Source organism: Podarcis tiliguerta (genome assembly GCF_965153285.1).
Source record: "Podarcis tiliguerta genome assembly, chromosome: 16".
Classification (NCBI taxonomy): Eukaryota; Metazoa; Chordata; class Lepidosauria; order Squamata; family Lacertidae; genus Podarcis; species Podarcis tiliguerta.
Window position 1 is genome coordinate 38,357,671 of NC_139549.1, and position 13,954 is coordinate 38,371,624.

Sequence of the window (13,954 nt, forward strand, 5' to 3'; positions counted from 1 at the left end):
AAAGTTAATTTTACAGAGAAACACATATAGGGATACTAAGTCCCTTGTATATCACCTCCCCAACTATGAACCTGTTTTCAAAGCAGAGCAAGCCTGGTGAGTGGTTCTCACAAATAAGCATAAAGAGAGGACCATCCTGTTTTAATCCCAGATCTTCTATCTTGCCACTAAACAATGAATTTACTTGCGTTCATACATTTATAGCCCACCTTTCTATGGAGCTCAAGGTGGCACACATGGGGTTTTCAAGTGGTCTCTCATGCAGATCAGATCAAGCAAGGTGGAGTCACCAGTTCCTTAGTTTAGATAAACATCTAACAGTCACAGATAGACCTCAATGGAATTTATCTTAATCCTTATTGAAAGCTAACTGTGCTAGTTGCCATCATTACATACTGTGGTCAAACAGTTCCACAAATTAAAATGATTTATAGATGGTACTTTACACCAAGTAAACCAGCAAAGATGTATAGTCAGAATCAGGTACGTGTTGGAAATGTAAAGAAACAAAAGGTTTCTTTGTCATATCTCGTATGCAGTGGACTTGTAGAATAGCTAAGGGATTTGGGGAGATGATAACTTAATGAGATAAAAAAATATATTTAAGAGGACCCCCCCCCAAAAAAAACCCCAGCTTTTCTCCTAGGGATAACTGGACCAGATGTACCAAAGACTCAAATGAATTTATTTCTGTATGCAACTACTGCAGTGAGAGTGCTATATGCCCCCAAATGTTGGGAGGATGCAGCACCTATAAAAGAGGGGTGGCAGTTGAAATTTATGGAATATGCTGAATTAGTAAACTTAACTAGTAAAATTAAGATGAGACAAGATGAGACTGCCTTCAAGGAGGATTGGGTAATGTTTGTAGGTTATTAAAAATATTAATGTAAAGATGTTAAAACTCTAGTAGGTTTGGTGTAAGCTCAGCAGTTACTGTTATTCTGAGAATAAATCGGAGGGGGAAAAGGTATAGCTTAATTATAATATGCAGCAGCAATAGATAATTTTGAGGAAACCATGCAAGGGAAGTCGATTACTAAGGAAACGTATATTGGAAAATGTTTGACTACAGTAATTGTATTTTATTTTTGGAAAATTTAAAAAAAAAATCCACAAGTTAGTTACTCTGACCATGCTAAAAGTGCTGCCGCTAGCTAAAAACAAATTCCACACATTTAATGGTCTTCCAGGTATGTGGGCATACATTTTAAAGTGAAATGCCGCTTACCGCTCACCTCCATCTCTCCAAAGTCGCATTTACACTGTAAGCTCCTCGGGAGCGGAGACTTTTGCCTTGCTGTCGTTTTTTCCTGTGCGCATTTGGGGCCGCAATGTCACACCACCAACAATAAAACTTTTTCCATGTGTGTGTGTGTGTTTGGGGTTGCAGCTAATGTGTTTTTTAGCGGTTGAGGCAAGAGCTGCGCTGAGGGAGAGGGCGCCTGACCGCATCCTTCGCCTCTTCCTCTGTCTTCTGAACCGGCAGGAAGGACGGCGGAGCCGGCTTCTGTCATTGCCGGGCTGAGGGAGGGAGCGAGGGACGGACGGAGGGGCTCCGCCGGGCTGCCTTTCCCTCAGAGAGGCGCCCCTTTCCTCCCGCGCTTCCAAGGGGTGCGGCGTGAGAAGCCGCCCCATGGCCGAAGGTAACGGCTCCGTGCCAGGCGGGGACTCGGAGGAAGGCGAGCGCCCGCCTGCGGAGGGTGGGAGGAAGAAGAAGAAGAAAGAGCTGAAGGTGGTGGTGGTGGGCGACGGGGGCTGCGGGAAAACATCCCTGCTCCTGGTCTTCGCTGAAGGCGCCTTCCCTGAGGTGAGTAGGGGCCCTCCCTCAGCCAATCGCAGCCCTTCCCGCCTTTTCTCCCTCTCGGGTTCCAGAACTTTCCGCCAGAACCCCCCTCCCCCCCGCGAGAGAACCTTTTGGACCAGGCAGGTCTCGCCCACGGGGCCAATAGCAGGAAAAGTGAGAGGTGGAACCTTCCATTAGGGTCTGGCGAGGGGGGAGGGCTACTTTACCCAGCTGCCCAAAGGCCAGGATGGATGGGATGCAAGTTCACCGTTCGGCGGGCGGGCGGGCAAGGGAGAGAGGGAATGTATTAGAAAAAGTTTTTTAGAAAATCCAAACCCAGCGTTTGTCATTTAGCAAAGTGAAAAAGCTGCCCTGAGATGTGGGTGACGAAGAGCAGAAAGTATGACAAGATGTTCTAAGAAAAAGGAAGCGTTAAATTCCACACACATTTCTCCCCCCCCCCCCACTTCACCAACCAAAAATCTTGAGTTTAATAAAAAAAAGTAAACACGTATTTCCAATATTTATATTGCAATTAATTTATTTCACCCTCAAAGAAGGTTACCACAAAAAAGCACCACAAAAAACCCACTCCACCAAAAGAGGGGATGGGGGGAGAGAATAAAAGAGATTAGGAGACTGATCAAAAGTTGAGAATATCCACAATTTGCCAGCCCAAACACCTGTGGAAAAAGAGAAAGTGGGCCCCTTCCTCACAAAAGCTGTGTAGCACTAAGATGTATCCCTTGACCTAAAATCTCACATCCTAGACACCTGCCCAAAGTCAGTCTTCTATGGAAATCCTTCTTCAGGGTTAGCAACAAATACAGTGGTACCTCGGGTTAGAGACTCCTCAGGTTACAGACTCGGCTAACCCAGAAATAGTACCTCAGGTTAAGAACTTTGCTTTAGGATGAGAACAGAAATTGTGCGACTGCGGCGCAGCAGGAGGCCCCATTAGCTAAAGTGGTGCTTCAGGTTAAGAACAGTTTCAGGTTAAGAACGGACCTCTGGAACAAATTAAGTTTTTAACCCGAGGTACCACTGTAAACTCCCTCTTCACTAGACCCTCCATCCCAACACAATTCAGGTAGATTGGAACAAGCATAGAAGTAGATCCCTCATGCCCACAGGATTAGAGTTTTTTATGTCCTTTCCAGTGCCAGCCCACCATACCTGTCAGCTTGGCTTGCTTGTGGCATCTGGTTAGACCATGATGCCATTAGATTGTGGCACAACGACACAGAGCTCCATAGTCTGCAAAGTGTTTTCTAGTCATCTCTTAAGTATTTCAGAGGTGTTTAGGACATCCTGATATTTTCTAACGTAAGCAAGACTTCTTGAAGGCCTGGATCTCCATGGATCTGGTGAAGCCTATTTTTTTTAATAGTTTATTAAATTTTTATACAGCCCATCGTCCAGAGATGGCAGGTCGCGGCATATTTTCAGCTGTTGGCAGAGAAGTCTGCACAGCAGGAATGCAAGCCGAGTACATCTTTACGTCCTTTTCACTCACAAGCGTCAGTGGCCATTGTGGAGCTTCATGGGAAGGTCTCTTCTATTAAGGAAAAATTAAGTTGCACAATTCAACAGACATCCATTCTGAACCATGTAGTTGTCATTGCACTCCACCCTGTTCATGGCTACAAATACATCAGCACCAACCGTTGTGGGTTTGTCAGCCTCATTATACTCTTCAGATTGGGCCTCTGGAAATAATCACCTTTCTTGTTCTGGTCCCCCAAATAAGGACGTGGTGGATTCTTTTTATACTTTTTTAGCTTGAGTCTGAAAGATGGCGGCCAGTGTTTTGTCATGGTCTACTGCATAAAGTGCCATGGATGTCATCCATTTACGACGACGACACTTTTTGCATCTCTGAGACGTGTCACCTTTCTTTGAACAATCTTAATAGCACCTACAATTGCAAGTGGCAAATACCAAAAATAATCTCCCATGTGATAGTAAAATGCTGTTTTTTAAAAAAATTCTTCCTGCACTGAGTTTCTTTAGCTGGGCAATTCCTTCTAATATTACAAACATTTCCATATCCTGTGCACTCACTCTGAAAGAGTGGGCCTTTTCCATGTTCAGCAACTGCTTCTAATGTTTCCTGGAGTAGATGTTACTTCCACCAGGTCATTTTCCCAAGTTGTATTTTCTCCCTGTCCTGGGTTTTGATCAACTGGTTGCCTTCCCATCTTTCTGGCTTTCTGGCTGCTTTACCTACCTTCATCTTACACTCTGCTTCAATCTCTGAGGTGCTCTTAATCTTTTTTTGTAAATATATTTTTAATTTCATTTTATAACGTATATAAAACAGAGAGAATGTTCATAACATTCATTTTAAAAAACTAAAAGCCCCTAATGTAACCTTTCCATCACCCATATTTGTTGGGTTGGCTTTTGAAGGCTTGTTTCAGATGGGAAAATCCCTTAAACAGAGCAGTTAAATAGCTTGCGTTAGGTCAGTTAGTCTAGTATATCAGCCTTTGCCAACCTGTTGTTCTGCAGCTGCTTTGGACTACAAGTGCTATCCGCCCCATGAAAAACAACTAGAGAGTACCAGGCTGGCAAAGGCTATTGCATAGGATGGCAGCCAGAATTGCAGCTTTCAGTATAAGTTGGGGGTTTTCCGCTAGAGTTGGTCTCAAGCAGCTCTTCAACTCATATCTAAACCACATAGTGGCAGGATGTGCAGATGACGTCCTTCCTGTCATAGCTTTAGCTGTTAGCACATTTGAAGGTTAGAGTTGCGTACAGGCGTTACAGTAATTTTCAGATGTCACAAAACCCTTCCCAGCACTGCTTCCCCACCCTGAGGACATACTGTGCCAGTTTGCCAGCTACATAAATAATGGTTTTTGCAATAAATGTCACTATTGCACAATTTGGTGGGTTGAGGGAGGTTGTGATAGTAATAGAATAGTAATTTCAAGTTCAAAATTCACTCCATCAGTAAATACCCAGAAAGTCTTGCTATGTGTCTTTCACAAAATGCAATGAAGGCTGCAACCCAATAGAAAAACTTCTCAGGCCTATTGAATCCAATGAAATTTAGTCACAAGTAAATCCGCTTAGCAACCTTTTCCAACCCAATCCCCTCCAGATATTTTGGCAAATGTCAATGTGTTAAAAAGACCCTATGGCAACAATAGGTGAATGAGAATAAAGATTCTGGAGGCCATAAAGTGTGTGAAGGAGGTTATGCTGAATTCCCAGGTTGCTTGCTTGCTTGCTTGCTTGCTTGTTTGTTTGTTTGTTTATTGTATACCCCCCTTTCCTTCCAAAGGAACCCAGGGCAGCAAAGAATAAGCGATAGGACAAAAATATTAAAAACAATTCCAGTGCAGAGGCAGACTGAGAAAGATCTCAACTCAAAAGTCTTATTGAAACAGGAAATTCTTCAGTTGGTGCCGAAACAACTGAGACTGTGTGTGTCTGGTGTTCAATGGGAGGGAATTCCAAAGGGCAGGTGCCACAACACTAAAGGCTCAATTCTGCATTGTGTGGAACTGACCTCTTGATAAGGCGGTATCTGCAGAACAGTGATCAATAAGGTATATAAAGGCTGAGATTAAAGAGGCAGAACCAGTGTACCATGCTATGGCCTGCAGCCAAGGCTTATGCCAAATAAAGGAAGAGGAACACCATGCGGGATGCAAACTCACTTAGCCCCTGTGCATGTGTGGCTCTATTTTAGTCCATAGGAAGCAGCCACCTCCGCCTCCCCTTTGAGGGCGTGCTCCTCTGCCCAACTTCTTGTTCTCCCTGCAGGCCAACCAGAGAAAGCTGCAGTTTATCTTGGCAGGAGGGGTACCTTGGTCTAGAAATCTGCTCCATTTCAGTGCCATGGATGTGTGTGATTCCTAAACCTAAACACACAAGTTATATCCTCAAGAGGTTGAGGATCTGTTGAGAAAAAACAGACACATGCAGCATATTATTTTCAGAAACTCAGTTACTATGGTTTAAAAATCTGGATGAGATTTTTCTCTCTCACAGGCCCATATAAGTTTAGCACAAACAGTTGGGCCTGGTGAGTATTTAAGGTCCCCAGCCCTAATCTGCGGGTTGCCATCTGATTGGATTTTATTCTGATCCATCTATGCTACCACTCAGTGGATTTGTAACTGGCTGACTGACCGGACCCAAAGGGTGCTCATCAATGGTTCCTCTTCATCCTGGAGAAGAGTGACTAGTGGGGTGCCACAGGGTTCTGTCTTGGGCCCGGTCTTATTCAACATCTTTATCAACGACTTGGAGGATGGACTCAAGGGCATCCTGATCAAATTTGCAGATGACACCAAACTGGGAGGGGTGGCTAACACCCCAGAGGACAGGATCACACTTCAAAACGACCTTGACAGATTAGAGAACTGGGCCAAAACAAACAAGATGAATTTTAACAGGGAGAAATGTAAAGTATTGCACTTGGGCAAAAAAAATGAGAGGCACAAATACAAGATGGGTGACACCTGGCTTGAGAGCAGTACATGTGAAAAGGATCTAGGAGTCTTGGTTGACCACAAACTTGACATGAGCCAACAGTGTGACGCGGCAGCTAAAAAAGCCAATGCAATTCTGGGCTGCATCAATAGGAGTATAGCATCTAGATCAAGGGAAGTAATAGTGCCACTGTATTCTGCTCTGGTCAGACCTCACCTGGAGTACTGTGTTCAGTTCTGGGCACCACAGTTCAAGAAGGACACTGACAAACTGGAACGTGTCCAGAGGAGGGCAACCAAAATGGTCAAAGGCCTGGAAACGATGCCTTATGAGGAACGTCTAAGGGAGCTGGGCATGTTTAGCCTGGAGAAGAGGAGGTTAAGGGGTGATATGATAGCCATGTTCAAATATATGAAGGGATGTCACATGGAGGAGGGAGAAAGGTTGTTTTCTGCTGCTCCAGAGAAGCGGACACGGAGCAATGGATCCAAACTACAAGAAAGAAGATTCCACCTAAACATTAGGAAGAACTTCCTGACAGTAAGAGCTGTTCGACAGTGGAATTTGCTGCCAAGGAGTGTGGTGGAGTCTCCTTCTTTGGAGGTCTTTAAGCAGAGGCTTGACAACCATATGTCAGGAGTGCTCTGATGGTGTTTCCTGCTTGGCAGGGGGTTGGACTCGATGGCCCTTGTGGTCTCTTCCAACTCTATGATTCTATGATTCTATGATTCTATGATCCTGATCTGATTTTAAGATGTACAGTATTTTAATTGATTGCCTGATTTTATGTTAATGTGTTATACATAATCTTAACTGCTCTGAGCCTGGTTTTGACCAGGGAGGGTGGGGTATAAATAAAAATTATTATTATTGTTGTTGTTCTTGTTGATGTTGTTAACTTTTGCAAAAAAAGAAGGAAAATATGAACTTTAAAGTACCTTGCTCATTAAGCTAAGCAGGGACAGGTTTGTGTGGAACATCACAATATTGTGCTTCCCTTTCATTGACAGCAATATGCTCCTTCAGTATTTGAGAAATACACCACCAGCATCACTCTGGGCAAAAAAGAAGTGATCCTACACTTATACGACACTGCAGGTAATCTCACCCCCCCCCCAAAAAAAAGCATGTATCAGCAACGTCAATATTTCCTGCTGTGGCTGAAAAGAGATCAAGAGAGGGCTGGTGGGAGATGATGAACGGCTGGGGAAACTAACAGGGTTCTCACAGTCACGGTGGCACCACTGAGGATTTCCTTGGTGCAAAGCCCACGTTCCAGTGGTCATCCTATGTCAAAATCATGAAGCTCCACACCTTAATGATTGTGTGGTGCTGGCATGCACTGGATCTGCAATTTTTACTGTGCAGTGTACAAACTTGAATGTTATGGGTTCTGGCAAGAACCTGTGTAATATAATGCAAGTCCATGAGCTCCGTTTTAATTCTTCTGGATCCAGCTTTTACCCAGACCCCACAGAAAGCGAGAATGAACGAGTGGCGCATATGTGTGCTAATAATCTAGGACTGTCACAAACAACTCTGTGCACCAAGATCTCTGGCCTATGTGTCAAGCTTTATCTCTCCTCACCATCATCTTTGCACCTCTTGCTGCTGTGAGGCCAATGACCTAAAGTGGTGGAGTGGGAGTTGCTGCTGCACACAGAGTTGGCTTCTACTCATCTTATACCCAGGGTCGATTACCTGGGTGGGGCTTGGTGCAGCCTGGGATGCCCATGCATAGCCTCTAAAAACAAGCAGACAGCCACACAGACCTCATCAAGGTAAAACCCCATGAGCTCTCAGCCTCTCACTGCTAACATTGGCATTTTGTACAGCTCTGTTCTGAGTGTTCAAAGAGTTTTGCTTTTTCTCAGTAAACCTTTCAACAGCCCTGCCAAGTATTTTCATACTTGCAAATGAGAGAACTGAGGCAGAGAGGCAGTGGCTTCCCAAAGGCCACCTAATGAGCTCCACAAAAGGAACTACTGCTGCAGACTGCATGCATAGAAAGGCGAACAGAAGCATTTTTAGTAACACCTAACAAATGACACCCTTAGGGCAGCTTTCGCAGTGTTTGCCAATAGCTGGAAGGAGTATGGTCCTGACCAATCTCCTTTCTCCCGAAATGTGAGCCTTCTCCCCCTTGGTGTCCACTGGCTGTGGCGGATTGGGCTTGTAGACCAAAACACCTGGAGGGCACCAGGTTGGGAAAGGCTGTGCTATGCTATTTACCTCCTACTATAACAGAGTTGTGCAATTTTCACAGATTACACGTTTATATCGTCTGACCTTTGCTTTCCTGCTGACTAAGCTAATACAGCATGGTATGGCAGACATAACTTGGGGCTTAATCAAGGTGGAAATAAAAGCTCTGTGCTATGTGCATATCTGAAAATCAAGGAAGGCAAAGTATTAGTCACAGGAGTGGGGGAGAGCAAGCAAGAAGGTGCTTTGCTTTGCTTGATTTATGTTGCTGGAATTCCCCATACCCACCTCAATTATTATGCAAAAGTCTGGAAGGGGGAGGACAAGAAAAGAGGAGAGGCACGAGGGACCTATTTATGCTTTCTGTAGAATTGCCTTGTCTCTTGGTTGACTGCAGGGCAATTTGTGGGTCTTGTGGAGACAGCTACTCACCTGCTCACCTTCGGAGGGTGAGAACTACCTTCAGGCAACCAGGCAAAGGGAACTTCAGAAAAGCTGGTTCTAAGCAGAGGATGTGGGACATGTGGCCTTTCAGGGGATGCTGTACTCCAGCTTCCACCATTTCTTATCATTGGGGGTGATGGGACCTGTAGTCTCATCTCATCTGGAAGGCTGCAGCTTCCCCGTCCCATATCTTAAATCCCCAAATGACTAACACAAGTGCAGATGGGCACCGATGCAGTTTTGCCTGTATTTTGTGCATCCTGTTGTTCCGCGGAAAGACTCAGCAGTGGACGCACCCCCACCCTGTGGATTTGCAACTTTCAGAGCTTCACAGGAACACAAAGGAAATAACATACCTCGTGAATGTTTTTCCCCTCCTTTAATTGCTGGAACGCTCTCCCACCAGATGTCAAAGAGAAAAATAACTACCAAACTTTTAGAAGACATCTAAAGGCAGCCCTGTTTAGGGAAGCTTTTAATGTTTAATAGGTTATTGCATTTTAGTGTTTTGTGGGAAGCCGCCCAGAGTGGCTGGGGGGACCCAGCCAGATGGGCGGGGTATAAATAAATAAATTAATAATATTAATAATAATAGTAATAATAATATTTCACTGTCCAGAAATCTTAGGATAGCCTCAGCTGATCCAACACAACACATACAGGTTAAATTTCTACAGTAATTTGCCACTGTCAGTGGTTGGCCAACAGAAGTTGTCTTCTGTGTTTGACATCACAGTGATATCACATGTTAAATCATTTAGGGCAGCTGAGGAATAATTACATGAGGCAGTTACCTCCTAGTTTCCCCTACAATCTAGGGCAGGGGTCAGCAACCTTTTCCAGCCGTGGGCCGCTCCACTGTCCCTCAGACCATGTGGTGGGCCGGATTATATTTTTGGAGGAAAATGAATGAATTCCTATGCCCCACAAATAACCCAGAGACACATTCTACTCATGTAAAAAACAAGCTGATTCCCAGACCGTCCGTGGGCCGGATTGAGAAGGCAATTGGGTCACATCTGGCCCCTGGGCCTTAGGTTGCCTACCCCTGATCTAGACACTCCTTGGGCAGCATTTTTAGGCTACCATAAAGGGGAGCTTAGTAAAGAATACAATTTATTTGTATTTTGACTCTATTCAAGAAAGAAGAGTTTCCTTTTACTCATTCAATTTTTGTGTAGGCTACATCCACCTTAGTCATTGTTACCCCTAGGGAACCCAGGGAACTGTAGTTTTCTGAATATTATATTGTCTTACAGCTCTGTAATACTCCACCCATTCCCTACAAACAATATTCCCAGGTTATACTTGAGTCAGTTGGTTTAGGAACACAAGAGAAGCCCTGCTGGGTCAGGCTGATGGCCCACCTAGCCCAGCATCCTATTACCACAGTGGCCAACCTGATGCCTCTGGGAAGCCCGTAAGTGGGACGCGAGAACAACAGGGCTCTCCAACCACCTCCAGTACTAGAGGTAGTATGCAGCCACTGTGACTAGCAGATATTGATTGTATCACCTTAAGTTTAAAAAGGTAAAGGTACCCATGCCCATACGGGCCAGTCTTGACAGACTCTAGGGTTGTGCGCCCATCTCACTCAAAGAGGCCAAGGGCCAGCGCTGTCCGCAGACACTTCCGGGTCACGTGGCCAGCGTGACATCGCTGCTCTGGCGAGCCAGAGCCGCACACGGAAACGCCGTTTACCTTCCCGCTAGTAAGCGGTCCCTATTTATCTACTTGCACCCGGGGTGCTTTCGAACTGCTAGGTTGGCAGGCGCTGGGACCGAACAACGGGAGCGCACCCCGCCACGGGGATTCGAACCGCCGACCTTTCGATCGGCAAGCCCTAGGCACTGAGGCTTTAACCCACAGCGCCACCCGCGTCCCCATCACCTTAAGTTTATAAACCCCCAATTGCTCATTTTCAGGTTTATTTATTTTATATAAACAGGTTTTTATACAGCTTAACTATAATAGTCTCCAAATTCTTTGCAAAGGTACAATACAAAAACAAAAATTGGTTAAAACTATATAATCAAACCACAATTAAAATGCCTGCCGGAAGAAAATTAAATAAAAATAGGTGGTGCCAGTTCAGTAGGCGAAGATCAGTGGCAAAAGCCACAGGGAGGATTAATTATAGATGCCGCTTCCTGCTTTATGATATTTCTTACTATCCCTTAGAGAAAGTTAAAAAAAGAGCTATTTACTTCCCCTCTCTTTCAGGGCAGGAGGATTATGATCGCCTACGACCACTTTCATACCAGAGTACCAATGTGGTTTTAATATGCTATGATGTCATGAACCCTACTAGCTTTGATAATGTATTAATTAAGGTAAGAGACCTGTGTTGTAGATGGTTCTGCAGCTAGTAATTTGGCTTCTTGCTTTTTAAAAAATAAATATTAAAGATTCCTTAGTTTACAGAAGTATGTGCAATATCTCTTTTTTCCAGTTGCGGTTTCTACAGATCAGTTTCATTTGTTGAGAGACATTAGTGTTACATTAGGAAGAAAAGGGGGAAAGAGGGGGAGGGGGAAATGGTGAGTGGGGTGGGGTTGGGTGGCGAAGCTTCTATTCTTCTACTTAGTGTATGTGTGGGGTTTTGTGTCAGCGTCATTTGTGTAGGTTCTTTTACTATTTGCTTGTTATATTTCCTTGGTGGCGAGAGAGGTTGGGGGTGGCCTAGGGTGGCTGTACAGTGGTACCTCAGGTTAAGTACTTAATTCGTTCCGGAGGTCCGTACTTAACCTGAAACTGTTCTTAACCTGAAGCACCACTTTAGCTAATGGGGCCTCCTGCTGCTGCAGCGCTGCCGGAGCACGATTTCTGTTCTCATCCTGAAGCAAAGTGCTTAACCTGAAGCACTATTTCTAGGTTAGCGGAGTCTGTAACCTGAAGCGTATGTAACCCGAGGTACCACTGTAGTGAATTTGTCTGTGTGAGGGGTGGATTTAGCGCACGGACCTTATGAGAGAGCGCATTTCACTGTCAAACAGCTCTTTTCACCAGAAGGTTCATGCTGATGTTCAGTCAGAATCTCCTTTCTTGTAACTTGAAGCCATTGGTTTGGGCAGATGGGGCTCCTCAACCTAGGAAGGTAGCCCATCTAGACACAAAACTCTGATCCTCTGCTGCCTTGTGGGACGGCTTCAGGAGAAGAAAAGGCTAAGGAGTAAACTCTACACAAATCTGGAGTCCCTAAGGTGGCTGGATGACATCTTGTATGACTCTTTCCTGCAGCCAAGCTGGTGTCAAATATATTGCTCTACTTTCCTTTGGAACACATCAGTGAGGCCAAGAGGGGGGTCTTGACATCTGGGCAACCCAGGACCTCCATACAGACTGCCCAGGCTTGCAACCTGGAGAGGTCACTTAAGGGCTGCTAGTGCAGTGGTTTGACTTCACCCCCCGACACACACTCCACTGCCTCTTGAGACAGATGAATGCGAACAAAAAATCTGCTGTCTTATTTTACTATTATTTTGATGCCTTTTTTACCAGGTTGCATATTTGTTCCTTACAAACTCTCCTTGAACATCTGCCTTCTCTCTGTGTCTCATGGCTCAGCATCAGAAATATTTCCATCTCGATTTACAGTTTTGTTTGTCACATCTAGCTGTTTAAACACTTTGATCTCTCTCTCTGCCAGTGGTCCCATGAGGTGAACCATTTCTGCCGTGGAATCCCCATAGTACTAGTGGGATGCAAAACAGACCTTCGGAAGGACAAAGAACATCTACGGAAACTCCGCTCAGCTCAGCAGGAGCCAATCACTTATACTCAGGTAAATACAGTTCTGTAAACTAGATTCCAAACCTGTTGGCTATATATATATGTGTGTGTGTGAGAGAGAGTGTGTGTGTGAGAGAGAGAGAGAGAGAGAGAGAGAGAGTGTTATCTCCTTGGTGTTTACAGCAGTAGAAAACGTAACATTTGCAGCCAGCAAGAACCAAACAAAAACAGTTCTACAACTAGGCAAATATGCAATAAGCAGACACGCAAGCTCCCTGTTTGTTATTAACATAAGACTCAGTTAAAATAATGCCTATTTCTTATTCTGGTTGCTTACCTTCGGCCTGACTCCTTCCTGAAATCCTTTTGTTACTATTACCTTTCAGGGTGAAGAAGCTTGTCGCCGGATGAACGCAGACATTTACCTCGAGTGCTCTGCCAAGTTTCGTGAAAATGTTGAGGATGTTTTTAGAGAAACAGCTAACATTGCACTGAATGCTATCAAAAAGGCAAAGCGTCAGACAAAATCGAGGCCATGTGCCATATTATGATGTTATCTGGTATTTTCAGACTACAGAAAACAAGACTGTTTCTTCAGTATTTTAAACCCTTCCCCCTCACCTTTTAAATTGACTGCTCCTGTCTCTCTACTTGGATATTAATGAGAAAATCAACTTGTTTTTATGCTGTAATTTCTTCTTCTTGTTAAACCTTCTCTTCTGAAGGTTGAGCTTTTAGCTAACTGTGGAACGAGCTCTTCTGTATATAGATTCTGGAAGAAATTTGCAGGGTGTTTCAAATGTACTTGTTGAGGAGCAACTAAGGTAAGGTATGTAGGTCCAACTTTTTGCCATTTTTAAATACTGTACACAAGTTCTTGCTTGTTTAAAAAAAAGCAACCAAACAAAAACAAACTAGAAATAATGGGTTGTAGCTGTAAAAGTTCTACTCTGCACAGACCTACTGAAACTAATGGACCCAAGTTAGTCATGTGAATTAACTTCAATAGAGCTACTCTGAGCAGGACTAACATTGGCTACAACTCAGTTTCTGCTCTAATAAAACAGCTGTAACATTTGCAGAATTAAACAGTTCATTTTCTACCCTTTTTGTGGTGGCAACATTAAAGGCACTGTGGTTTTTTTCAGCGGCCACAACCTTACCTTGTGGCAGATTGGAAACCCTTCAGAAGAAGCTGTAGCAAGATTCCAGCTATCAAAGAACCTATGCGGCTAAATAACAGATTACTCAGGTCCAATGAATGGTCTAGGACAGGTATGGGGATCCCGTGGCTCATCCCATGTCATTAGATTCCCCCCAGCCAACATGGTCAGGGAT

At 44.4% G+C, this 13,954-nt stretch overlaps 3 protein-coding genes and 1 long non-coding RNA gene across 9 annotated transcripts in view; 1 reads left to right on the plus strand and 3 right to left on the minus strand.

Moving 5' to 3' along the window:
- The window catches only part of SETD1B (SET domain containing 1B, histone lysine methyltransferase), a 68,788-nt gene extending 67,423 nt beyond the window's left edge, over positions 1-1,365 (minus strand). Inside the window, exon 1 of the mRNA XM_083418080.1 lies at positions 1,239-1,365. Coding sequence (XP_083274206.1) covers positions 1,239-1,244 — 6 coding nt within the window. The 5' untranslated portion in view covers positions 1,245-1,365. The remainder of the gene's footprint in view (positions 1-1,238) is intronic.
- LOC310666891 (uncharacterized protein) overlaps positions 1-13,954 on the minus strand; it is a 160,484-nt gene that overhangs the window by 94,915 nt on the left and 51,615 nt on the right. The window lies entirely within an intron of this gene.
- RHOF (ras homolog family member F, filopodia associated) overlaps positions 1-13,954 on the plus strand; it is a gene marked incomplete at its 5' end in the record, with an annotated part of 31,706 nt that overhangs the window by 17,637 nt on the left and 115 nt on the right. Inside the window, 5 exons of one of the 4 annotated variants that reach the window (XM_083418418.1) lie at positions 1,637-1,810; positions 7,246-7,333; positions 11,108-11,217; positions 12,534-12,668; positions 13,003-13,918. In XM_083418418.1, coding sequence (XP_083274544.1) covers positions 1,637-1,810; positions 7,246-7,333; positions 11,108-11,217; positions 12,534-12,668; positions 13,003-13,167 — 672 coding nt within the window. In that variant the 3' untranslated portion in view covers positions 13,168-13,918. Of the gene's footprint in view, positions 1-1,636; positions 1,811-7,245; positions 7,334-11,107; positions 11,218-12,533; positions 12,669-13,002; positions 13,919-13,954 lie in introns of those variants that run through there. The other 3 variants (XM_083418417.1, XM_083418420.1, XM_083418419.1) reach the window with 3 other exon arrangements.
- LOC310666936 lies at positions 3,209-13,035 on the minus strand. Its single transcript, XR_014506120.1, has 2 exons — positions 12,954-13,035; positions 3,209-3,344 (listed from the first exon to the last, which is right to left on the minus strand). It is a non-coding gene; the product is annotated as an uncharacterized lncRNA (long non-coding RNA).